A 27,609-nucleotide genomic window follows, 5' to 3' on the forward strand; every position below is an offset into this window, starting at 1 on the left:
GCTTTGCTTCGTAGGGCTTCAACAAGCACGAATTTCGGGAAGCAATTCTGGGGCTGTCGTAATTACAAGGTAAAAACGAACTTCACTTGTTTGTTCATGTCATTTATTGCCTTAGCAGGGTTCGAATGATTGGTATTTTGAATTTCACAGGGTTCAACCCAAACAGGGTGTGGCTATTTTCAATGGTTTTTTGATGATGTGATGGATGAGAAAGACCAGTATATGAAGATGCAGAATAGTAGGATGGAGAAGATTCAAATTGAACTTGATGCAACAAAAATGGAGTTGGTAACTCTTAAGGCAACAAATGACAGACTAAAACAAAAGACAAGAGAGTTGAAGAAGATGATGAATTCTGAGAAAAATTGGAAAAGGCTTTTCTGTGTTATTTTAGTGTTGGTTATTTGGAAAAGTCTGTATTAGTATGTTGTAAGGTTATGAATTAGTATGTACTGAATTTGATATTTATTCATGTATCGAATTTTAGTGTTGGTCATTTGTAATGTTATGGTTTAGTGTTGTAATGTTTTAAAGTGATCAATGGCAAAAATTATGTTATGGGTTAGTGTTGTAATGTTATGATTTGTTACACACTGCTAAGTATGTATTGACTTTTGCTAAAGGACACAAACCACTAATATTCATAAGACAGAAAAAGGCAAAAATTATAGGCCAAAATATTGCATTAACTTTAACATTAACCTTGCCATCAGAAATCACATGTTCAAAAGCACAAAATTACTTGGCCAAAATACTGCATACCAGGTTCTAAAAACACAAAATATTCAGACACATTACAAAATATTCAAACTGATGTCTAAAAATCCAAAACACTACATAAAATAAAGAGACTATGGTTTCCATTTTGGTGTGGCCCTTTTAGTAGGTGTTGTCCTCCTTGTTGTTGGACCTATAGCTATTTTTGCAGCAGTCAGCCTTGTGGTTGGACCAGGTGGGATAAAAGGGGCATTTGGCCTTCTAACTGCCAACTTCTTTGCTTTAGGAGTAGTCTTCTTGGCTGATTTTGGAGTAGTCTTCTGAGCTTGGGATGATTGTGATGGAGCTGCTTGAGATGATTGTGAAGGAGCTGATTGAGATGACTGTGATGGAGCTGAAGAAGCTGTTTGGGATACTTGTACAGAAGTAGTCTGAGATGGAGTTGCTTGTGATGGAGCTGCTTGTGCAGTAGTTGATGGTACCTTGCAAGTAAGTTTGTTGTGTCCTTGTTTCTTGCATCTACTGCACTTCACAATGAAGCCAGTTCTTCTCATCTTTCTATCTGTGCCATCCAGTTCACCTTGTTCCAAATTCCTCCTTTTTTTGGGTCTTCCTGGCATTTTCCTAAATTTGGGTGGCAGAACATCAGGGTACTCTGTCCTCTCCCATAGGTTTGAGCCATTGACTGGAAAAATAACTGGCTGGTACACTTGCATATATCTTGATTTCCTGTAATACTCAGGGACATAATCATCAATCTTTTGGTTCCTGCTTTTGATTGCTGATAGTGAATGAACACAGGGGAGGCCTGTCAACTCCCACCTTCTACATGAACAAGTCCTATCTTTCAGATTGACTGTAAATTTTTCAGCATTGTTTTCCAAATTCCTCACTTCAAATATAAACTCATCAGACATCCTAAAAATCAGAATTTATATCAGAATAAAGTCAGCATTTATTTCAGTATTACTTCAGAACTTATTTCAATATAAACTCAACAAACAAGATTGAAATCAGACTTTAACAAATCAGACTTTAACAAATCAGAATTTAACAAATCAGAATTCAAATCAGAATGAAATCAGAATTTACCTTACAAGCCACATATTTGTGTATGAACTTGTTTTTTCAATCTTCTTTTTAATGTTTGGTAACACATCAACATCTTCTAATTTTTGAAACCTCATCCTGTTTGTTGCCCACCTTTCCATCATGTATACCCTAATCTCTTCCACCATGGTGATCAATGGTTTTGCCCTTGACTCCAATATGACACTATTAAAGGCTTCTGACATATTGTTCAGTACAGCATCACACTTGTTATGAGTTTTGAAGTATGATCTACTCCAAAATCTTGGAGGAGTGCTCATCATGTGCTTGTATGCTTCTACATTGACCTCTTTCATTACTTTCATCTCTCTCTCCCAAGCTTGGTAGTAAGTTGACTTGGCTGCTTTCCATATAATCTCCTTTAGTTTTTTTCCAGCAAACCTCTTCCTAAAATTGTTGTATAGATGCCTAACACAAAATCTCTGTTCAACTCTTGGAAGAAGTTCCTCCATTGCAGGCAATAAACCCTAAGTCATAAAAAATGAAAGTGTCATACATTTTTGTTGATCAGAAATGAAAATGTAAAATGAAAATGTCATACCTTTTGTTGATCAGAAATGAAAGTGTATGTGAGGCACTCTTCCCTCCCACCAAGATCATCAATAAGAAGCTCCAAGAACCATGTCCAGCTATCCTTGTTTTCACTTTCAACAACTGCAAATGCTATTGGTAGCATTTGATCATTGGGATCTCTGCCAATAGCTGCAAGTATTTGACCTCCACATAAGCCTTTCAAAAAACATCCATCAAGTCCTATGAAATGTCTGCTCCACTTGAAGCTCTCCTTACAAGCTGCCAAGCATATGTACAACCTCTTGAAATGTAAATTCTCAACAGTTGAACCTTCTTGTGCAGGCTGGACACAAACCTTAACAGTTGAACCTGGGTTAGATCTTAGTAACTCATGTGCATAGTCATACACCCTTGTATAATCCCCTAGAAATGACCCATCAACCATGTCTCTGGCTGCAAACCTAGCCCTTATAGCCTTGGTTTTGTTGACCCCAACATTCCACTTCTTCTGAACCTTTTCCTTAATGTCCTTCAGCTTCAGTCTAGGGTTTGTTTTAAGTGAATTCTGTAACCTCTTGCTCAACCATTTTGTCTTCAGTAACTTTACATGATACTCTCTACTACAGCTATGGGTGTCAACTACTTTCCTTAGTTGCCATGAATCCTCAGTAGGCAACTTAGCACAGTAAGATTCCCATTCACATCCATCCTTACACCTGACCCTAACCCTTATCTTGTCATTCTTAGTGAACCTTAAATCTCTGCCAGAATGGACTGCATAAGTAACAATTGCCTCCTTGAAATCTTCCTTTGTAGTAAAATATGTTCCCACTTCCCATCTGTAATTGGACATATCCTTTAAAAGCTTAAAAATTGGATACTTCTTTCTCCTAGCCCTACTGCTATCATCACTATCACAATCACTTCCAAGATCCTCACTATCATTATCACTCCCTTTACTATCTTCTTTGTTTTCATCAGACATTTGTTTTCCTTTTTTACTTTTCATTTGTTCATTATCTTCAATATCACAGTCCATTCCATCCTCCTCTTCCAGTTCAGTACTATACTCATCAGAATCATCATCAAATACTATCTCCATTGCACTATCATACTCGAAGTTGCTATCATCAGAACTATCATCAGTCAGTCTTAAATCATCATCAACCTCACCACCCACAAGTCCATTACCAGCTCCAACTGCACTTACATCATCTTGTGCTACATCTCTGGCCCTCTCATCATCTTGTGTTACATCATTAGTCCTCACATCATCCTGTGCTACATCATTGGCCCTCTCACCATCTTGTGTTACATCATTAGTCCTCACATCATCCTGTGCTACATCATTGGCCCTCTCACCATCTTGTGTTACATCAGTACTCCTCACATCATCCTGTGCAGAATCATTGGCCCTCTCATCAAATTCCTTCAATATTTCCTCAATCTCTACTGCTACCTCATCTACTATCTCATTAGGTGGCATTTCATTAAGTGGAATATCATCTAACACAACTTCAGCTTCATCAGCAAAAACAGCCTGGGACAATGCGTGCTTAATAAAGACCTCAACACTAAGATGAACCCTATATAAATCAGCAATCTCTAATGCCCCTCTGTCATCTACCAATATATTCATCCCACCAGTTGGATCCTTATAATATATGTTTTCTATGGCTCGATAACCTAGTTCCTTGATACTACCTAACAGCTCAAAAAAACTCCACTTATCAGCATCTACCCTCAGTTTAGCAATCTGACCTCCTACGTAAACGCTCAAGTCCTCACTCGCAAATTCACCACTATGGTGGATTGTAATGATTAGATACTCGTCCATTTCAAACGAAACCCTAAATAGAAGCGCACGATATAAACTTCAGAAACATGGAATTAAAACCATAATAGAGTACCAGCCACAGAGATGCAGAAACTTACCTCTGATGTCGTCTTCGTCTTTGCTTTCACCTTGAATGTCGTCTTCGTTCTCGTTCGCATCAACTAGAGATTGGAGTTTCGTCAATGGCAGCTGCGCTAGGGTTTCCTTCAAGAACCAACGAAGAGACAATGAGGTTTCTATTTCATTTTCCTTTCTATTTTATGTCAATTGCTGATTTACACATCTGGCAATTAAAATAAACCACCTGGCAATAAAGATAAAAACGTAAATGCCACATGTATGCCACCCATGCCTTTCCTTTGACTTTGACTAACGGAGCTGACAGAAAGGACAAACGTGGTCCTTTTTGGACAATTAAAGGATCACTTTGACACTTTTTAGAGGTAAGGGACCAGAATGGACCTTGGAGTATACTTAAGGGACCAAAAAGGGTATTTTGCCTTTTTATTATTAAAAAAAAACTAATTAAGAACTTGATTTAATTATATTATCAAAAAGAAATAAATAAAATTATGTAAAAAAAAGAAAGGTTGGTTGGTTAATTTGTCATGTTCTTATTTTTTGTGATTTTTATGGGTGATTAGAAATTAAAATAAAAAAAACATGGAAAGAAAAAATGAGAAGAACAAATCAAACTAAAAAAAGTAGCAAAACCAGGGTTTGAACCCAGGTTCAAGAGGTCACGGATCTCTTCTCCCAGCCAACTGTGCCATTCGCTTGATTCATCATTGGAATCGCTGCAAACAATTAAATATTAAGTAGTGCGTGGTAAACAGAAAAGTCAGCGCTGCATACTACACAGCCAATCAATAGCGAGAGAGAGAGAGTATTTTGTTTGACCGGCGAGTACTACTGCGACACGCAAGCGGTCAATAATCAAAGCTCCACATCATCATCTTCTTCATTTTCTCCTGCGGATTTGGCTATGAATTCAGCTGCGGATTTTATTGCGATAAAACCTTCGAATGCTAAAACCTGTAAAAAGCGACGTGAACAAAAGCAAAGATAACCCAGATATGCTAAACAAGGCCTCACGAATCGATTGGCGTCATTATTTTGGCCAAAAAACGATTGCATCTAAGGAAACGAAAGGGTGAATTCGTTTGCCCTAAACATGGCAATCCGTGTTCTATGCGTTAAAACTTCATGGCTATGGTTCAAACCTTTCCCATACTGCATACAGAACTCGAATATGTAGTTAGTTTCGATTAAAACACAGTATAACTGTTGAATGCAGTATAGGGCAAGCAACAAAAGAAAAGATTTGGAAATATTGATCCGGGAATTATCGTCCACAGAGATGGAAGATGCCATTCAACAGTTTCTATGGTTTCGAGCTCGGGATTGAATGGACAAAAGTAAACAAAGATATACACAGGAAAGAATAACAAACACATTCTTAGAAGAGAAATAACTTATCAGGAATGTAAATATATTCACTCTTCACAAACATACACTTACCGACCCGTTATACTCAACTTACGATACTCATCTATGTTATCACGTATCTCTCACATAAGCGTCCATCTCTGGAGCACAAACGAGATAATCTCACAACTAAGGTTATCTCTAACGCAAAGTCGCGAGAACATCCGTATTCTCGCGTCGGCGATCTCTCGCGCGCCGCTCAAACACGAAAGCATTAAGTACAGATACTATCGGTGAATGCTAGCTCTAAATCTATCTCTAGAGTTCAGAACCAACAGAATATCATCCTAGATAAGGATTCAAGAAGTTTATCTCTAAAGCAACCCAAATCCCCAGCATAGAGCAAAAATCCAGAACAATAATCAACATAGATTTGTAAAGAAGTTAAATATAACTTTATAATCGGTAAATCGGTAAATATACATAAGATTCAAGTAAATATACAAACAAACCCAACACAAAAGAAATACACAAAGAATAGAGAAGATAAACCAAACATCTCGCGGGTTGTCAGCTCCGGTTGATGAGAAATCCACCTCCGATCTTCCAAGTGCATGACCCGGTGTTGTTTTCTAAGCTAATCCTAATCTAAGAATGAAAATGATGGAGTTGGAACTAAAACTTTCCCAAAACCATAACCTAGAAATGTTCAAATGAAAGAAATATAAAGGCAAGTTCTGCTACGGCCGCTTAGCGGCCTGCATCTCGCTTAGCGGGCTACACGTATTCACAAAATATCTACAACAGTAAACAGGCCTCCGCTTAGCGGCCAGAACCACCGCTTAGCGGCCATGGAAAATTGGCTCGCCCCTGGAAAGCGCGCTTACACGCCGCTCAGCGGCGCTTGCTGCACAAAACTTGCTTATTTGATCCAAAATCGCGCAATCGGAGCCGTGCCTTCGACACTTTATTCCTCGAGGCTCCAATAAGCATGAATACCTATAAAAACAAAGGAAAAACTATTAAACGGTATATAAAACATATGAAAACTAAATAATGTGAATATATACACAAAAGTGGGGATTTTTATACAAAAACGGAATGAATAGAATCGATAAGTGCCACAATTATATACTCAAAATAACAACATTTTGGCACTTATCAATAACGCATGGTGTAACAAAGAAATATGCATGGATAAATATGATCATGGAGCAACGTGTTTAGAACACCATGGAGCATGCTTAAGGCTTTGTTCTTACCCTTTGGACGATAAGGAGTTAATCTGGATGCTTGGTTTGAGTGGAGGATGGCTGAATCAAAGAATACGATTATTCTTTTTTTTTTTGATATTTTTGAGAGTATTTTGAGGCAGCTTCAAGGCTTAGGGTTCGTGGTCGTGGAGGCTGCAAAGTGTGTGAATATATATGTCATGAATTAGGGTAGAAAATATTGGAGAGGGATCAAGCCAATTGATTGAAAAAATATTTTGTTTTAATTGTACATGAAAACTTTCTTTTTTGGTTTAAAAACTATTTTCCAACCTTTTTTCACGTGTTATGGGATCATGGAATGTATTGGGACATGTTTACATGAATGGAAAGTTTTGGTGTGATTTGATTTTATTTATTTTGATTTTTATTTGATTTATAGTGAATTTAAATGAATAAATCCAAAAATAAATAAATAAAATCATAAAATAAATAAACTAATGACAAATGGGCCTTTGATAAACTTGGAATTTCGTGGATGGTGCAAGGACTATGGCCCATTACTCAAAAATATGGATTTTGTCACTTAGGTTCTCACGCCTTTCTTGAAAATCGACCATCTTGTACCAATCATATCTCCCTCATTTTTTATCATATGAAGGTGTTCTTGTACATTTTAGAAAGCTCAAAGAGTCTTCTAAAATATACTTTTGGTTTCACCTTCATTGAACTTACCATGTTCATTTACCATCCTTTGAGAAAAAATGTCTTTTTTGTTGACTTTCAAAAGGACCTATAATGTATTAGCTTGTATCATCCAACTGGTGCATTTCTTGACTTTAGACCCAACATCAAAGTTGTAGAAAATGAAATTTCCTTGAGAATAGGCTTTGGTTGGTAAATTTTTGATGAACCATGTGAGAGTTATGATCGGTCAAAGTTCAGTTGACTTTCTCCTTAAAACCCTAATTTAGTAACTTCTTCCTTTGATGATTTTGGACCTTTTTCTTGATGAATCAGGATCAAATTTTGATTAAATGATGAATATAACATAGAAATGTTGATGTTGCCCTAAAATCGGGAGTTTTGACTGAACTTTGACCATAGTTGACTTCTAGATCAAGGATAGTCGACTGTTGATCGTTTGAGCGGTTGATTGAGCAATCTTATGAATCAGGGCTTGAAACATGGCATAGGGATCCTTTGAAGCATATGGGAAACCATGAAGTCCACTTGAGGTGTTAAAAATCTCTTTTCATTGAGAAGAAACAAAACCCTAATTGGGGCCCTTTTGCTTAGGAGAAGGATGAGCATGCCCAATTCTTGTGTAGCCTTGTGCATGTAAGTCAAAATATGATGGGCAAATTTTGGGGTATGACAGCAGCCCCTGTTCAATCTTCTTAAATCTGAGGATGTAGAGTGGTTTGTGTGCCAGTCGGAATCTGAAGATGGAAGAGGATTGAACACTAGAATACCCAGAAATTTGCCCTTGCAGAGGCAGGGACTTTTAACGGGGATGGGCTTACAGATGCCACCAAGATTTTAACAGGAAGTTGTCTGATATGGGCTTGCATATGCCATAATGGTGTTGACAGAGTATTGTCTAAAGCAGACGCTTTTCAGACTGAGTCATATACATTGATTGTATCTGAATGAGAGAGATTCATCAAAATGAAGCAATGTCTTATAGAAGACTACCTGAAGAGGTTCCTCAATAGGGTAGATCATTGACTGATGTAAAGGAGATTTAGGCTTTAAACAAAGCTCGGGAAGAAATGTCTTGTAGAAGATTAACTGAGAAACTCCTTCAAAGGAAAATAAACATCTTAGAAAAGATTGGATATGGAAGATTTCCTAAAAAGGTGGAGGTATGTCTTAGAGAAGACTACCGAGAAAGCCTATGATACGTCTTTGAGCAAAAATAACCTGGAAAGGTATGACATGTCTTAAACAAGACTGGCCTATAAAGACTCCTAGAAAGGATATGATATGTCTTAAGCAAGACTGATCTAGCAAGGTTGATAGACGTATTAGAAAATATTACCCAGAAAGGTTGATAAACGTCTTAGAAAAGACTACCTAGAAAGGTTGATAAACGTCTTAGAAAAGACCACCTAGAAAGGTTGATAAACGTCTTAGAAAAGACCACCTAGAAAGGTTGATAAACGTCTTAGAAAAGACTACCTAGAAAGGTTGATAAACGTCTTAGAAAAGACTACCTAGAAAGGTTGATAAACGCCTTAGAAAAGACTACCTAGAAAGGTTGATAAATGTCTTAGAAAAGACTACCTAGAGAGGTTGATAAATGTCTTAGAAAAGACTACCTAGAAAGGCTAATAAACGTCTTAGAAAAGACTACCTAGAAAGGCTAATAAACCTCTGTGTTGACCATTTCGGAACCGTCCAAGGTTACCGCTTTAAGTCTGGGAGGCTGATCGTTACGGAACTGTCCAAAGTTTCCGTTTTAGATTTTGAAAGTTGATATATGAGGAACCGTCTGAGGTATCAGCTTTAGATCTTTGAAGATTGATCGTAGTGGAACCGTCTGAGGTATCGACTTAGATCTGATGGTAGATCATTGTGGAACTGTCTGAGGTATCAACTTAGGTCTGATGGTAGATCATTGTGGAACCGTCTGAGGTTTCCGGTTTAGATCTTTGATGGTAGATCTTTAAGGAACCGTCCAAGGTATCGACTTAGATCTATGTTGCTTGTTTTTTTGAGTTGATAGAAGTTTTGAAAAGAGAGATCTCTTCAGAATGAATCTTTGGCTTGATTATATCTGAGAGGAATGTTTGTTTGAATAGAAACCAGAGGAACACAGTATGTGATTGAGAACAAATCTGCTAAGGATATTCGTCCACCTGAAAAAATCAAGTTAGTGACATGCAATGTCATGATGCATGTAATGTATATGTCGAGATTCTCAAAATAAATGAGAAACATGCATGTTATGTATGTGTTTGTCATGAAACATTATATGTTGTGTATGAATACGCGTATGATGTATGACTTATGCAATTTAGAGCGTATCAAACTTCTGGTTGGGAAAATAAATCCCTGCTTGTTATTTTGGAAACGAAAGCATTGTGATCGTTGATGATTTTTGCTATCTTGTTCGAGTGTACTCGGATGGGGAAATTCCTCACGGACCAGAATACTCTGTTGAGGGATCTTTGATTACCGCTTGGGGATGAAGGTAATTTTGAAAGTTCTGATTTTGATGCCCCTTGAATGGGAATGAAAAAGATGCATAATCCTCCGATGCACTATTTGACCAAGCCTTGGTGTGGAGACCACACCTTCTGGGGATAGTGATCTTGAACAGCCCTGCTGGGGAATAAGATTTCTCGAATCATTTTGTTGGAGAGAAAAACCTCATAGAGGGATTTGCTGAGAAATACGTCTCTGTTGGGGAATTTTCCTCTGAAACTGGTTTCGGGATGATGTCCAGATGATTGGAACACTACCTGAATGCTATTCCTGTTTTTCTTATAAACATCAGTCATATTCAAATGCATATGATCATTCAAAATTATCATTGGGACGTTTACATATTCAAAACAGAAAAAGTGAAAACGTTGATTTTGAGCATGAGCTGCATTGATTTTTGAAAAAGAGCCATAATAGGCGGATTAGTACAAGGAGACAAAAATCCTAGTAGTAGGAAATTGTCATAAAACTTTGAAAAGTACTTATAAAGAGAAATAGCTATGTGAAAACAATCTAGTCAAGTTTCAATTATGCTATTGCCAATCTGTCTTTGAGTATCTCATCCCTCACTTGTTGGAAGAAAGTGATTGGACTGATCGGTGCCTTTGATGTGTTGAACCTTGAAGGTGAGTAGGTAGCTAAACGGGACATAGTCGTACGCTTTATTCCCTAACTTTTTCCTAGGATGCCTTTTCAGGTTTTCAGCCTACCGGGATAATTATTTTTTTAGTCTCTAATTTTTGCCTGGATCGCCCTTTCAGGTTTTTAGTCCACCGAGACGCTCATTTTTGCCTAAGTCGCCCTTTCAGGTTTTCAACTTAGCGAGCTTTTCTTTAAGCGAAGTACTTTTTGACTATGTCCGCATTTACAGGGTGTGGGAAATCCTCGCCGTCCATAGTGGTAAGCAACATGGCTCCGTCAGAGAATACTTTCTTGATTACAAACAGTCCCTCATAAGTGGGAGTCCACTTTCCCCTGGGGTCACTTTGTGGTAGGATGATGCGTTTTACAACTAAATCACCGGTTTGATATGCCTGACTTTTGACTTTCTTGTTGAAGGCTTTGATCATACGCTTCTGATACAACTGACCGTGACAAATAGCTGCGAGTCTCTTTTCATCAATCAAGTTTATCTGGTCCAACCGAGTCTGAATCCAATCGTCTTCGTCTAGATCAACTTCTTTCATAATCCTTAGGGAAGGAATCTGAATTTCAATTGGAAGAACTGCCTCCATACCATAGACTAAGGAAAATGGAGTTGCCCTTGTTGAAGTACACGCTGATGTGCGATAACCATGAAGAGCAAAAGGTAACATCTCATGCCAGTCTTTGTAGGTTACTGTCATCTTTTGTATGATCTTCTTGATTTTCTTGTTGGCAGCTTCCACCGTGCCATTCATCTTTGGTCGATATGGAGATGAATTATGATGTTTGATCTTGAACTGTGTGCAGAGTTCAGTAATCATTCTGTTGTTTAAATTTGTGCCATTGTCTGTGATGATCCTTTTAGGGATGCCATACCGACAAATGAGATTGTGCTTGATAAATCGGGCCACCACGTTCTTGGTGACAGAAGCAAATGAAGCTGCTTCTACCCATTTGGTGAAGTAATCGATAGCGACCAGGATAAAACGATGTCCGTTGGAGGCAGTAGGCTTGATTTCTCCAATCATATCAATACCCCACATTGCAAAAGGCCAAGGAGCCGTCAGGACGTTTAACGGGACTGGAGGTACATGTACTTTGTCGGCATATATCTGGCATTTGTGACAAGTTCTAGAGTGATGATGGCAGTCTGTCTCCATGGTGGACCAGTAATAACCTGCTCTCAGAATATTTTTAGCCATTGTATGTCCACTTGAATGAGTACCAAAAGCACCATCGTGTATATCTTCCATAATCTGTTCTGCTTCTTTCTTGTTTACACAACGAAGCAAAGTCGAGTCATGGTTGCGTTTGTATAGGATTCCATTACTTAGAAAGAATTTAGCAGCAAATCTTCTTAGAAACTTTCTATCGTTAATGGATGCCCCTTCAGGGTATTCCTGAGCTTTGAGATATCTTTTTACTTCATGGAACCATGGTTTTTCTTCCACTCCTTCGGTATCAATCTCATTGCAATAAGCTGGTTCATCTTGTCTGTAAATGGTGATCATTGGTGCCTCATTGTCCCACCTGACTCTGAACATAGATGACATGGTAGCTAGGGCATCAGCTAGTTGATTTTCTTCGCGCGGGATGTGTTCAAAAGTGATTTCTTCAAAGTAGGGAATCAAACTTAGCACATATTCTTTGTATGGAATTAGATTCGGGTGCTTCGTGTCCCATTCCTCTTTGACTTGATAAATTACAAGCGCCGAGTCTCCGTAGACCTCTAGGAACTTGATTCTTAAATCAATTGCAGCTTTGAGACCCAGAATACATGCTTCATATTCGGCTATATTGTTAGTGCAGTTGAAGCATAATCTAGCAGTGAATGGTGTATGTCCTCCTGTGGGAGAAATGATCACAGCTCCGATGCCATTGCCGAGCGCATTAGAAGCTCCATCAAAAACCATAGTCCATCGGGATCCTGGCTCGGGTCCTTCCTCCGGTCCTGGTTGTTTGTAGTCAGTAACTAGCATAATGTCTTCATCTGGGAAGTCAAAGTTCAACGCTTGATAATCATCCACTGCTTGATGAGCCAGATGATCAGCTACCACACTTCCTTTGATCGCTTTTTGTGAAGTGTACTGGATGTCATACTCTGTTAAGGTCATTTGCCATCTCGCTATTCTTCCAGAGAGAGCAAGTTTTTCGAACACATACTTGATGGGATCCATTTTAGAGATCAGGAAAGTGGTATGGTTTAGCATATACTGTCTTAGTCGGCGAGCCGCCCATGCTAAGGCACAGCAAGTTTTCTCGAGTAGTGAGTATCTTGTTTCACAATCGGTAAACTTTTTGCTAAGATAGTAGATTGCATGCTCCTTTCGGCCGGTCTCGTCATTTTGCCCCAGTACACACCCCATTGAATCTTCTAACACTGTTAGGTACATTATCAGAGGTCTTCCTTCCACTAGTGGTAATAAGATTGGCGGTTTTTGGAGATATTCTTTGATTTTATCAAAGGCTAACTGGCATTTTTCGTTCCATCTTTCCACTTGATCTTTCTTCAACAGTTTGAAGATCGGCACACAAGTAGTAGTCATATGGGCAATAAATCTGGCTATGTAATTCAGACGTCCCAAGAATCCTCTGACTTGTTTCTCGGTACGGGGTATGGGCATTTCTTGAATGGCTTTGACCTTGGCAGGATCAACTTCAATACCTTTGCTACTGACGATGAAACCTAAGAGTTTACCGGATCTTACTCCAAAGGTACACTTGTTCGGATTTAGTCGCAACCTGTACTTCTTGTGTCTATCAAACAGCTTGTGCAGATGATCCAGATGTTCTTCTTCGGTGTTGGACTTTGCAATCATATCATCCACGTAAACCTCTATTTCTTGATGAATCATATCATGGAACATAGCTACCATTGCACGCTGATATGTTGCTCCTGCATTCTTTATACCAAAGGGCATTACTTTGTAACAAAAGGTTCCCCAGGGTGTTGTGAAGGTTGTTTTTTCCATGTCTTCGGGCGCCATCTTGATTTGATTGTACCCTGAGAATCCATCCATAAAGGAGAATACCTTGCATTGTGCAGTATTGTCAACCAGTACATCGATGTGAGGTAAAGGAAAATCATCTTTGGGGCTTGCCCGATTCAGATCTCTGTAGTCTACACACATTCTGACTTTCCCGTCCTTTTTAGGTACAGGCACTATGTTAGCTATCCAATGAGGATAACTCACAACTTTCAGAAAGCCAGCATTGAATTGCTTCTCGACCTCGTCTTTGATCTTTTTTGACATATCGAGCCTACTCCTCTGCAGTTTCTGCTTAACTGGAGTGCTACCTTCTTTGATCGGCAGGCGATGAACCAAAATATCTGTGTCAAGGCCAGGCATATCTTCATAGGACCAGGCGAATATCTCAACGTAGTCTTGTAACATTTGAATCAGTCTTTGCTTGACACTGTCTTCTAGATCAGCCCCTATCTTGACTTCTTTCTTTTCTTCGTCACTGCCCAAGTTGATAACCTCAATTGGTTCTTCATGCGGCTGTATCGTCTTTTCCTCTTGTTCTAATAGCCTTGCAAGTTCCCTTGGTACTTCACAGTCTTCTTCACTTTCGTCCTCAGTTTGGTAAATCGGATTTTCGAAGTCATGACTGGCAATAGCAGAATCGTTATCAACAGGATCCAGAGTGAATGTGAATCTGCATTTATTATGTGGGTGTGTATAAGAACACATAGCTATTTGAAAATGAATGAAAGCAAAGAAAGAAAAAGGATCACAAAATTTGAATATGCAAATGTCCCATGATTTTATTGAATGAACATGATCATGATATGACAAACCCTTATAAAAAGGACCCGTGTGCTTCGGGCAAGGCACACGGCTTTCAAGTTCATGGTTCGGTAGTACAGGAACCATTTTTATCTTTGCACATATAAACAACGAAAATAGGAAATTGCATTTGCTCCTGATCAAAGGAGATCACATCCTCAGCTTCCCAGTTGTTTAATCCATTGTTGTGAGCAGGGAGTATCCAGCTGTTCCAGTTGCAGTTATCTTCTTCGTCTTCCACAACATTGATTTCTTTGGTGGGGAAATGAGTTGTTGATCCTTCAGGATAAGCAAGATACTCTGCTGGATACGAGAGCCCAGGCTGAGATACCTCTGTTGGCTGAGCGAGATACCTGATAAGATCGTCCCCTCCAGTTGGAATGATGTCTTTGAGGGAAACTTGTGCATTCTGGGGAGCAGTGTTTTGTGTCAGGAAATCATTCTCATTATTTGGTGTTTCCCAGACTTCTTCAGAATCGATAGGGCTTGTGAATGTCATATTGTATTCAAAATGATTGTCCCATCCAGTTGGGGTGATGTCTTCAATAGCGATCTGCGAGCTCAGGGGAGCAGAATACTTCACCATAAAGTCATACTTACCACTTGGTTCTCCTAGTGTATCCTAGACTTCTTTTGGACTAGGTGGACTTTGGTATTGCTCAGTGATGGAACTTGTGAAACTTTTGCAATCTTCAAACTGATCACCCCATCCAGTTGGGGTAATGTCTTCCATGGCAATAAAATAACTTTGAGGTGTAGTGTACTTTACTAGAAAATCATACCCGCCGCTTGGTTCTCCCAAAGTATCCCAAACTTCCATGGAAACAGGTGGAATATGGTTCAAGATCACTCCATCGTCTTCCACAACGTTCACTCCTTGGTTGATGAAATGTGACATTAATCCTCCAGAACGAGGACTTTGATTGTTCTTCTGATTTCCATTAGCATAGCCTAGGCATAGCTTATCGAACTTGTAAGGTACATCGAGGAGCTGTCCCCATACTGTGCAACCACCTTCTTCGATCACAGCTTTGGCATCTTTGAGAGAAGCCATAGTTGGAGTTATATTTGTAGCAGGAGTAACGGAAATGTGTTTGGCAGTAGAGACATCTGGAGGGACCACCTCAAAAGATTGGCAGGGAGTTTCGATGAATTCACCATCCATCTCAACATACTTGGAGTTACTTAGGTGGCTAACCACATACTCTTCTTCGCCAAAAACTGTGACGACCTTACCTTTTATCGGATACTTTAACTTCTGATGCAGGGTAGAAGTTACAGCGTTTGCCCCATGTATCCAAGGGCGTCCTAGTAAACAGGAATATGCTGGGTGAATTTCCATTACGTAAAAGGTAGAATCAAAGATCTGAGAGCCCACTCTGATTGGGAGCTTCACTTTTCCGTACACTGTTCTTGTTGACCCGTCGAAGGCTCTTACCACAACATCGCTTGGTTGTAACACAACTCCTTCGAAGTCAAGTTTTTCCAGTACTGCTTTTGGTAACACGTTCAAAGAGGAACCGTTGTCCACCAGCACATGAGACAGAGTAGTGTCGTTACATTCAATAGAGATGTGCAGGGCTTTATTGTGATTTTTCCCAGCAGGGGTTAAATCAGCATCAGAGAAATCGAGACCGTTATTCACTGTTAGACTGGCAACACAATTTTCAAATTGATCGACTGAAATCTCCTATGGTACATGAGCAGCTTTCAGGAACTTCATCAGGGCTTTGGCATGAGCCTCTGAATATTTTAGCAAAGACAGCATTGAAATCTTTGAAGCAGTGTGCCCCAGTTGTTCGACAATATTGTAATCACTTTTGCAGATGATTTTCAATATTTCCTCCATTTCTTGCTTCGACGGATCTTCAACAGTGACTTCCACCGGTACTTGAACTGATTCAACTAGCGGCTCTTTGCCTCGAGCGTTGATATCTTGATTAGGAACTGGGACCTGGACTGGATTAGTAGCAACATTTGGAGAAATTTCTGGTGAAAAGATCCTTCCACTTCTCGTAATCTTACTAGTACCCACAATATTATCAACAGTTGGAGTAGTAAAATTCATGGCCTCTTCAGTCAAGGTGTCTTGCTTAACTCCATGAACATAAAAATAAGTGTCATAACTCCACGGGACAGCTTTGCCTGAGGAGTATGGGAATGGAGTCGGACTGGTGATGATTACAGATGCCACTTTGGGTGCAGCAGAAATTTTGAAAGGAGCTTTGGTAGGGATTTTCAATGGTATGTTAGAAACCACTAAGACGTCCTCTATTCTCATCCCATTTGCAAAAACTTCGCATAAATCGTCCATAGAAGGGAGCCTTTCAAACATAATGATACGGCGATCCATCCACTTTTGAATTCCTATTTTCAGGTTCTCACAACCATTGGGTAGGTGTGCACAATAAAAGCAATCAGGGTCACAACCTGGAAAGTAACCAGCTCGTATTAGCTTTCTTTTGACTTCAAGGAGCGGAGTTGACAATTCCCTCACATCATAGATATAAACAGTGTCTATGATAGCATTAACGGTCTTGTCGTGTTTCGGCATAGGTGCAGTGATGACATTTGGAGTCTCTGGAGGATCGAACTCAATTTCCCCAGCATCTATCATGTCTTGTATTTTATTTTTCAGGTTCCAACAGTGATCTGCATCATGTCCTGGACAGTTGGAATGGTATGCACATGTTGCATCGGGGCGATAACTCGGAGAGGAAGTGTTGACATTCTTTGGAGCATCTTTCAATGTAATCAGATTTGCTTTTAACAAATGCTGCAATGCTTGAGAGATTGGCACATTGATTCTGGTGAAGTTTCTTCTTGGTGCATCTGGTCGACGCGTATACTTCGGCGGTTGATCTTTTTGAGGTGCAGATGCAGAGATCAGAACAGCCCCTACAGATTGGTGATGCTCATTTTTGCGACTTTTCTGACTATGCATTGTATTAACTTCATTTCTCCCACTGATGGGCCTCTTTGTGGTACAAGAGGAGGAGCCTATTTGAATTTTTCCATTTTGAATATCGCTTTCGACACGCTCTCCAGTTAATATCAGGTCAGTGAAACCTGATGATGAGCTTCCCAGCAAATGACTGTAGAAAGGGCCAGTTAAAGTGCCTGTAGATGTTTTGATTGGCTGCATTTTATGGTAAAACATTCATGTGTATTCTGTTGTCTTGACTAAGGTCATGACATGTGGTGTGTAGTGTTAAAGGTTATGCAGGTTCTGGTTGTGTAAGCTAATACATGCTGTGAGTTGGATGTCATGCTCGACGTCATGACATCAGTGTTTGACAGCAGTAGCTGCTACATTTTCTATTCTATTTCTATTATGTTTTCTTATTTATCTCAGTCTTTATTTTGGGAAACTAAAGATTGTGCTGATTGTACATCAGTAATAGAACAAATCATGGGCTGTCTTTTTGGCACCCTGATATGTGAGAAGCAGAGAATTGAAGTGAAGAATACTGTTTGCTTTGATTTATGCAGAACAGGTACAACATCAAGATGTTCTATGGAATGTCACGACATGCTCTGTGACATCAGTATTTGACAGCAGTTACTGTTATATTTAGCTGTCACGCGCGTGCTGAGCTGGAATATAAAGATTCAGTAAGTACTCAAAAGATGCAGAATATTCTATGGAATATTATGCAATCCTATGTGGCGCAGGTTTAAAGGTCAAGAGAATCAAGATTAGAATATTCGAGAATTATGCAGTTTCTAATTATGAAGATAAATTAGGAAACTTATGATTGAAGACCTTGTTTTTAGCAGAAAGTTTTCTGTGATTTGTAACAGCAAATAATGTTGTGATTGTAAGCCAAAGTCCAGTTGGGAATAGGTTATAAATAGGAAACTTTGTAACCTAGTTTATGAAGTTAGCCGAGTATTGACAAGATGTAGTTTTTAGGGTTAGCCGTGTAAGTGAACCACCCAGGTTGTGGGATGGTCACTGATTTGTGCCTCGAAGCCTGTAGGTAAGAGGTTTATTATATTCACTCAGAAGCTGTGAAGCAATGAGTGAAGATTGTGTTCTTGGAACTACTCCATTATGTATATTTAAATTGTTGGTGATTAAGCCGTCGATGCAGTGGCTGAGTTGTTGACTGCTAGACATCATTGCTATGATTGGGAGTGGAATGGAGATATTCCATATCTAGGGAGAACCTAGGTAGAAGGGTCATTGGGTAGTGATTAAGTGAGGAGTTGTAAACTGGGAGTTTAGCTCTGAATTGATACTGCTAATAGTGGACTTCATCCCTGGCTTGGTATGCCCCCAGAGTAGGTTGGTTAGACCGAACTGGGTGAACAATTCTGTGTGTTCGTTACTGTTTGTATGCTGTTCTTTATTTTCTGCACTGGTTTATTAATCTGGTATAAGATGTCGTAACATCCAATATGACATCAGGGAATACTTCCAAAGCTTGTTCTTTTACAGAACCACCTCAGATCAAAATCTGGTTGTGATAACTGAGTTATCATTATGCATAAATGGTTCCAGTATTATTATGATAGTTTAGCATACAGGTGTTGAACCAAAATTAAAGATCATCCTATCCTACCATTGCTGCGTTTATAACAGACCAGATGTCACGGCATCGTATATGACATCTGGGTTCTGTCAAACCAGAATTTCAATTGGTATCAGAGCAGGCATCCTATTCTGTTTCAGGATGAGATCGAGGGATGATACTTTCTGGTGCAATGGTAAAGGAGAAGAAGAGCACTTGATTGAGATGTAAAGTCTAGCCTATTTGATCTATGTGCTAAAGAAGTGATCAGGAGACGACTGGCTTTTACTGGAGGTTGTATGACATGGAAGTTTCAGCAGATTTAAAGAAAACACATGGTTTTATTTTTCATCTCAAAAGAATATTTTTCAACAAATCAGGTATTGAAGACCAATTTGTCCAGGATACGTATTCTTTTTTTTAAAGGAAGAAGGTAAAGTTATAAGTGTTAATATCAAATTCTTCATACGGGAGTGAGGATCTTGATAAATTATCTCTTAAACTTATTTGTGGTGACCTAATTAAGAGAATCTTCTTGATTATGGCGTCCAATATGATCCTGATATATCTGAAGATGAACCTTCTTGTGAAAATTTTCTCTAAACAGAGGAATCCTCATCAAGAGAGAAGCTGAAGGTGCAATATCACCGTTAATGTCATAACATCGTAAGACACCTCAACACTTTATTATATATGATCAGTTAAGACCTGTCAGGTTGAAGATGCTATGAAGTATCACTGGAGCTGTGGTCTATGAAGCTGGGGCTGATGAAAGATAAGGGTATTAATCTTATTTTGGTCTATAAAATGATTAAACTTATTTCTCATGATCTCTGAGTTCTTCAAGAAGGATTAAAAGGAGATCCGTGTGTAATGAAAGAAGCCGACGTAGCTGAAGAATCTGCTGAACAAGGAGGGTTCATATGATTGGTTGAATGGTCCCTTGAAGTTGGAGGATGGACCATTCATGACAGGGTAAGAATGAAACCTACATGTTATTGTATGCCAAGGGAGCAGCTATGTTAGTAGGTTATTGTGTTAGGCCTGAGGTTTGTTGAGGATAAATTTTAGTTGTTTTCCGCTGCACGGTATTTTTGTTAACCATGGTTTATATAAGTATAGTCCCCTCAATTGGGGTATGAAGTATGTATAGGTATAACTCATGGATTTAGTTGCCTCTAGTAGGGATGTTGTATGATGAGACTTTTATGTACAATGCATGGATAAGCGGTGTGGAATTTCCATGATTGTTAGTTTGAGGGGGAGATTTGGTTAACCTCCCCACGTCTGGTTCAGCCTTGTGTTTAGTTGGCTGTTGAACGGTGTCACATGGATCTGGCTGTTGCGTGACACATTTGTAAGGAAAGATTCATCTATCTCTTTCCTAAGGGTGAATCTAATTGGGAAAGGATTTAAGATCAATTGCTATTTGTGCCAAGTACAAGTATTTAATTGATTATCCTTGGAGTTCAAGATAACTGATGTTCTTAAAGATGTTGGAACATCTCTTCTTCAAGACCCTGTACAGGAAGGATAGTGCATATGTTTTAAGATCTATCTCTTTGGTGGCCACATAAACATATGATCTCTGAAAAACATTTCCTGGCAAGAAACATGTTCAGCTTTGGAGTTCACAAGAAGAAGAAGACATCATAATCTTGATAGTGGTTACTTGGATCAGTTTATTTCTGATCTAGGTAAGGAAGTGCATTGGCTAATGCACACTGTGAAGTCAAGAACAAGTGGCAGTATTCTTGACATCATGGAAACAGCTTTGCTCAAGGAAGTGGCATCCTGGGTACAGCTAGAGGATTAGTCTCTAACTAGTCCTTCTGATGACTCATGCATCAGAGTGTCTGATGTCGTTGGAAAAGAAGCAGGGATTCATCAAAGTGTGAGCTTGGATGACATAACTGCATAACTGCGGGATGGAGGTTGCTTACTCAAACTTGGTTTCACAACCAGGTCTGTAAGAGCATTGAACTCTGGTTCTGTAAAGGGAGGAAGTCCTTTCAAGTGGCAGAAGAAGGAACTGATGGCATACTGGTATGCAGCTACCAGTTGAAGAACAGATGTTCTGGTGCTAAACTTATGTAGTGTGAGTACATTTGTTTGGAACCTACTCCTGATCTGGAAGAGGAGACATCTGCTTTTTGTGTTGATTGGTCAGAATACAATCAACTGAACCTTCCATCCCAAATGTCAGTTTAGTTCAGGCATAAGCTTATGGGAGTTGGAAGTAGAGCTCAGTGCAAGTGAAAGGATTCATTCAGGTTTTCTTTTCAAGACCTCTATGAAAATTCAAGATGAGCTTATATCTGGTATGTTCTTTTGATCAAAGGAACCAGATGTGTGAATTGTTTTCTTAACCATAGAACAGTTAGTGGGGAAAACTGAATACTGTGTATCGTGCATAGTGAAATATGGTTTTGAATATTGTGTGATGATTCAAGGGAGTCAGATTACTGTATGGAATCTGAGGTATTTTCAGGAGTTATGTCATAAGTGAATCTGTTCCAGAAACCTTGTTGAGGGAATCTCCTCATGGGGTACAGATTGTGGCATCCATTATCTCAAAGACAAAAGAGAGGTCTGAAGAAAAGCTTATTGAGATATGGCATATATTATCCCTTAATCATGACTGATGTGTAGCTGAGCTGATGGTGTTGGTCGTGCTTTATTTGTCTTTCCCCATGTGTCATACAGGAGATGTTGAATGAGAAATCCAAAGAGTCTAAATGAATGATGTCATAACAGATGTTGTAACATCACTGTCAATGCTTTCATGTATGAAGAAGAGATCATTTAGAAGGACCTGGTGTGAGCAGCAAATTCTATCTGAGTGACTAATAGGTGCTTTGACGGGAGACTTAGTACTTATTGGATGTACAGCCTGAATACAGATTCATATACTCTGTCGGGAGCTAAGTATGTGTATGAAGTGTCCATGGTCCGATTTGAACTATGCATCAATTATAGTTCTGTGTTATCTTCAATTAAGCATTAAGAAAGGCAATGGTTGGCTGGTGAGTTGATTCAAGAAGAAGAAACATATAGGAGATGGTGAGTGTCTTGATGGGAGCTGGATATTTACATCAACTATGTGGAAGAAGAAGAAGATGTATGTGATGCTTTGTTTTGTATGTTACATCACAACACTTGAAGACACCAGTAAAGATTAGGTTCAGACCTATCTGTTGAAGACATGTTCAAGAGCTATTTAGAAGTTTCTTCTACTTCAAGGTACATGAAGTGGCAGTCTGGATCTTGTGTAGCAAGCAAACTAAGGATTCCAAATTTGGAAAGTGTGGCAGTTCCAAATGAAGAATGCTTCAAGTTAAGGACAATTATTCAAAACATCCTTATGTTGTAATTCTCAGGGGGAGTATGAAGTATGACAAGACATCAATCAGTGTAGGTGATGGTAACATGTTCTGGCAATTCGTGTTTACTTTCATGATGAAGACTTCAGTAGTGAGTATGACTATGAAGACAGAAGTTTGGTGAGATGATCAACATAGCTGTAGATAAAAAGGATTCTTCTAATTCTAATTCGAGAGTAGGTTAATCATTATGAGAAACATCATATCAAGGAGAATTTCAAATTATCTTGGCAGACCATGATCAGAGTGCAACTCGGTAGGGTTATGATCAACAAGTGGAAGAAGTGGCAGTTCTTTATGTTGAGTCTGTGGCAACCTTTCTATGGAAGCATCAAGTGTCAAAAGGTTATTTGTTAATTATTTCAGGTGGAGATAAGGTGGTAGACTTGAATCTGTTGAAGAAAGAGAAGTGGAGTTAGTTGAATGTACTGAGCTGTTCAACTGTATCTTAATGTTATACAAGATGTTATAACATCTAAATTCTGATGTGAGTATATTTTGTAAAGGAGTTACTTTGTAATAGTGAAGTGTGTCAGCTAGTTAGTTGGGCAGAGGGTGCGCTCTTGAAGATATGAAGATGCGTCTTATATTTTCCATTCATCATTACAAGTTTTCCTGTATGAAGCACAAATTATCTCAGATAGGGGGAGTGTCTTCTTAGTTCAAGATATAATTCTAGAAAACTATCTTGGTCTGTTATACTCTATCATCATAATGAAGGTGGTCCAAGTCAGCAGGAGCTTTTTCAACTTAGTTAGAGGAAGTTTCTTATGAAAAGGTTTATTTAACAAGATGTATCATTACAGTCAGCTTTTCTGGGAATGGTTGAATCTAATCATGTGCGTCTGGTATCCACAAATCTTGAACTCGTCTAGTGGCTGCATGTCAACAAGTGTTGGAAGGCTCTTCACAGTTGCAATATACAGTCTCAAGGTGGTCATGTCATGAAGAGTAACTTTTAAGGGGGAGATGTCCGTTGCTTTAGCAACATTTATGGCCAAACAGGGGGAGAAGAGAGTGTCACCCCAGATCATATTGAACAAGTTGGTTCTGTTCATGTTATGTGATAGTGTAGCTTGTGGAACTTGTTCAGCACGACTGATGTTTTGATGTGCTTTGCATAACTGGTAGTTTGCTGGTTGTTTTTTTACTATGTTTCTCTAATGTGGTGACAGAATGTTTTAGCCAAAAATTTGCCAAAGGGGGAGATTGTAGATGTTTTGATTGGCTGCATTTTGTGGTAAAACATTCATGTGTATTCTGTTGTCTTGACTAAGGTCATGACATGTGGTGTGTAGTGTTAAAGGTTATGCAGGTTCTGGTTGTGTAAGCTAATACATGCTGTGAGTTGGATGTCATGCTCGACGTCATGACATCAGTGTTTGACAGCAGTAGCTGCTACATTTTCTATTCTATTTCTATTATGTTTCCTTATTTATCTCGGTCTTTATTTTGGGAAACTAAAGATTGTGCTGATTGTACATCAGTAATAGAACAAATCATGGGCTGTCTTTTTGGCACCCTGATATGTGAGAAGCAGAGAATTGAAGTGAAGAATACTGTTTGCTGTGATTTATGCAGAACAGGTACAACATCAAGATGTTCTATGGAATGTCACGACATGCTCTGTGACATCAGTATTTGACAGCAGTTACTGTTATATTTAGCTGTCACGCGCCTGCTGAGCTGGAATATAAAGATTCAGTAAGTACTCAAAAGATGCAGAATATTCTATGGAATATTATGCAATCCTATGTGGCGCAGGTTTAAAGGTCAAGAGAATCAAGATTAGAATATTCGAGAATTATGCAGTTTCTAATTATGAAGATAAATTAGGAAACTTATGATTGAAGACCTTGTTTTTAGCAGAAAGTTTTCTGTGATTTGTAACAGCAAATAATGTTGTGATTGTAAGCCCAAGTCCAGTTGGGAATAGGTTATAAATAGGAAACTTTGTAACCTAGTTTATGAAGCTAGCCGAGTATTGACAATATGTAGTTTTTAGGGTTAGCCGTGTAAGTGAACCACCCAGGTTGTGGGATGGTCACTGATTTGTGCCTCGAAGCCTGTAGGTAAGAGGTTTATTATATTCACTCAGAATCTGTGAAGCAATGAGTGAAGATTGTGTTCTTGGAACTACTCCATTATGTATATTTAAATTGTTGGTGATTAAGCCGTCGATGCAGTGGCTGAGTTGTTGACTGCTAGACATCATTGCTATGATTGGGAGTGGAATGGAGATATTCCATATCTAGGGAGAACCTAGGTAGAAGGGTCATTGGGTAGTGATTAAGTGAGGAGTTGTAAACTGGGAGTTTAGCTCTGAATTGATACTGCTAATAGTGGACTTCATCCCTGGCTTGGTATGCCCCCAGAGTAGGTTGGTTAGACCGAACTGGGTGAACAATTCTGTGTGTTCGTTACTGTTTGTATGCTGTTCTTTATTTTCTGCACTGGTTTATTAATCTGGTATAAGATGTCGTAACATCCAATATGACATCAGGGAATACTTCCAAAGCTTGTTCTTTTACAGAACCACCTCAGATCAAAATCTGGTTGTGATAACTGAGTTATCATTATGCATAAATGGTTCTAGTATTATTATGATAGTTTAGCATACAGGTGTTGAACCAAAATTAAAGATCATCCTATCCTACCATTGCTGCGTTTATAACAGACCAGATGTCATGGCATCGTATATGACATATGGGTTCTGTCAAACCAGAATTTCAGTGCCCATGAACATGTCGACCAGCTCGCGATCAGATAAGGGTAGTTCAACCCTTCCAGCCAGATCTCTCCACTTTTGTGCATACCCTTTGAAACTTTCTTTTGGTGCCATAGACATGCCCCGCAGTTGAGTACGGGTTGGTGCAAGGTCAGCATTGTATTGATACTGTTTGTAGAAAGCAGCAACCAAATCTTCCCAGGTGTGAACTTTTGTACTTTCCAGTTGGTAGTACCACTCAAGTTGTGTACCCGACAGACTTTCCTGGAAGAAATGAATCCATAATTTTTTATCTGCTGTATGAGGTAGTATCTTCCTCACATAGGACCTCAGATGTAGTTTTGGGCAAGAAACTCCATCATACTTTGCAAAGACAGGAACTTTGAATTTTGGAGGGATAACAATATCTGAGACTAGCCCAAGGTCATTGAAGTCTAAACCAGGTATTTTTTGTATCTCCATAGCTTTCATGCGTTCTTCCAACTGCTGGTATTTGTCATCACCCTGTTCGTCTTCGGAATGATAATCTTCTTCGTTAGAAGAGAGAGAGGGTTTGGCAGAACCCTGGTTGCTGTGATTGTCTTCTCGATCACCTTCACCGACTATTTCAGGAATCGGCACCTTTTTGGACCTCTTGACTGGGATTTTGACCTTCCTTGCAAGGTGACTTAAGCCTACAGATCCTTTGGGCTTCTTTTTCTTCTTGATTATCAGGGCTTTCAGTTTTTGTTGCCCCTTTGCTAGCTCCAGAATTGCTACCTGAACTTGGGCGTTCTGTGCTTCGAGATTCTTGACGCTTGTTTCGGAATCCATCTCTTCTAATTGAAATAAACAGCGAGGAGATGAGAAACCCATCATGTGAACCTGTTATGCAATGTTTATGAATGAAATGCATATGCAATGTTTTCAAGGATCTTAGAATTTAGATTTGTTAAAACAAAAGAGAAACAAACATTTATTAGTCAAACAATTTATTTCTTTTTTTCTTTTCTTTTTTTCTTTTCTTTTTTTCTTTTCTTTGCCTCTTTTTGGGCTTACAAAATAAAAATAAAGAAAATAAAGGATTCCTCAAGCCTCCCATGGATGCTTTCTCTTTGCACCCAGGAATGTGTTAATCTGCTGTTCTTCCTGGAGTTGTCTGGTGAGCTCCAACACTTTCCTCTCATAGTCTTGACAGTGTGCTTTGAAGGTGTCTTTTTCTTCTCTTAGTTGAACCCAAGATTTCTGTAGCTCTTCCAGGTCAGTTGGCATGTCCGGATGTAGAATAACTCGAGGTTCACTCCCTTCGACTTCTGGCTCAATAGTCACAGGTAGAATAGCGGGATATGGCATAATGAGTTTCTGAGCACGAGCCCGCACCCATTTGAGGTAAGGCTCCATGGGAATAGAGTTCCATTGTCCTAAAGTTTTGCTTTCTACTTTGTAGACACTGCCCCAAGCATGTATAAACCTTCGTCGATATCTTTGGGAATCATCTTCGTAGTCGAACACAATGCCACGGATAATCATGTCGTGAGGACCGTTTCTTCGTGCATATCCGAATTGGCGCAAAGCTAAAGAGGGGTTATAAGTGATGCCTCCCTTGATGCCAAGGAGTGGCACATTAGGCTACTCTCCACAATGGTCAATGATAGTAATGTCTCTTTGAAAGAAGTTGTTCCACCGGATATCTGAATGAGTCAAAGACATAATCCTGCAAGACCATTGCATCCTTTGTTCGTTTCTCAACACTGATCGGGGAAGGTGTAATGTAAACCATCTAGCCAGTAGTGGTACACAGCACATAAGAGTTCCTCGTTTCTTCATGGTACGAGTGTGTAAAGAATGTAGTATGTCTCCCAGCAAGGTAGGTACCGGGTTGTGGGTTAGGAAAATGTTGATAATGTGTACACTTATGAACTGGTCGGGATTAGGGAATAAAACCAACCCATAGATCAAAAGAGCCACAACTTCCTCAAAAGCTAGGTAACTTCTGTTTTTTAGTAGTAATCGAGCCTTTTCCATTAAGAACTTAGCAAGCAAACCCTGGACTCAACTCTTTGTTTCCCAATTGGACTCGATTTCTGACTTTCGCAAATGTAAGGCAGCAGCAATGATTTCAGGTTTTGGAATCTTTTCTAAACCAGTGAAAGGTAATTGATCTCGAACAGGTAACCCAATCAGTTCAGAGAACTCTTCCAAAGTGGGTACCAACTGGTAGTCAGGAAATGTAAAACAATGATGTTCGGGATCAAAAAACTGGAAAAGGACCCGTATCATGTCTTCTTCAAATTTTGAGGTAACCAAATGGAGTAGGTGACCGTGCTTTTCAGTGAATTGAGCATTTCTGGGAAATTCTGATATTAAATCCTTAAGTTCAGATGGTACTCTCAAGATGTTGATTCGGATATAATCTCTGGTAACGGGAGCCATTACCTGTAAAAACAGAACAAAGGTAAACTCTTCAATCCTTGAAATGATTAGTGAGAAAATGATATGTTTATGATGCTTATGATGTCATGATGTCAAACATGTGG

The 27,609-nt window shown here is 39.2% G+C and overlaps 1 protein-coding gene and 1 pseudogene across 1 annotated transcript; one reads left to right on the forward strand and one right to left on the reverse strand.

Annotated features, from left to right (window-relative positions):
* Positions 1-851: 851 nt before the first annotated feature.
* LOC131649909 (uncharacterized) lies at positions 852-4,177 on the reverse strand. The gene is made up of 3 exons (XM_058919649.1): positions 2,369-4,177; positions 1,810-2,294; positions 852-1,635 (listed from the first exon to the last, which is right to left on the reverse strand). Exons 1-3 carry the CDS (start codon positions 4,175-4,177, stop codon positions 852-854), a joined length of 3,078 nt encoding a protein of 1,025 aa, XP_058775632.1.
* A 182-nt stretch (positions 4,178-4,359) lies between these two features.
* Positions 4,360-27,609, forward strand: part of LOC131649910 (monosaccharide-sensing protein 2-like) — a 31,124-nt pseudogene continuing 7,874 nt past the window's right edge.

This window comes from Vicia villosa, linkage group LG2 (assembly GCF_029867415.1).
Source record: "Vicia villosa cultivar HV-30 ecotype Madison, WI linkage group LG2, Vvil1.0, whole genome shotgun sequence".
Taxonomy (NCBI): domain Eukaryota; kingdom Viridiplantae; phylum Streptophyta; class Magnoliopsida; order Fabales; family Fabaceae; genus Vicia; species Vicia villosa.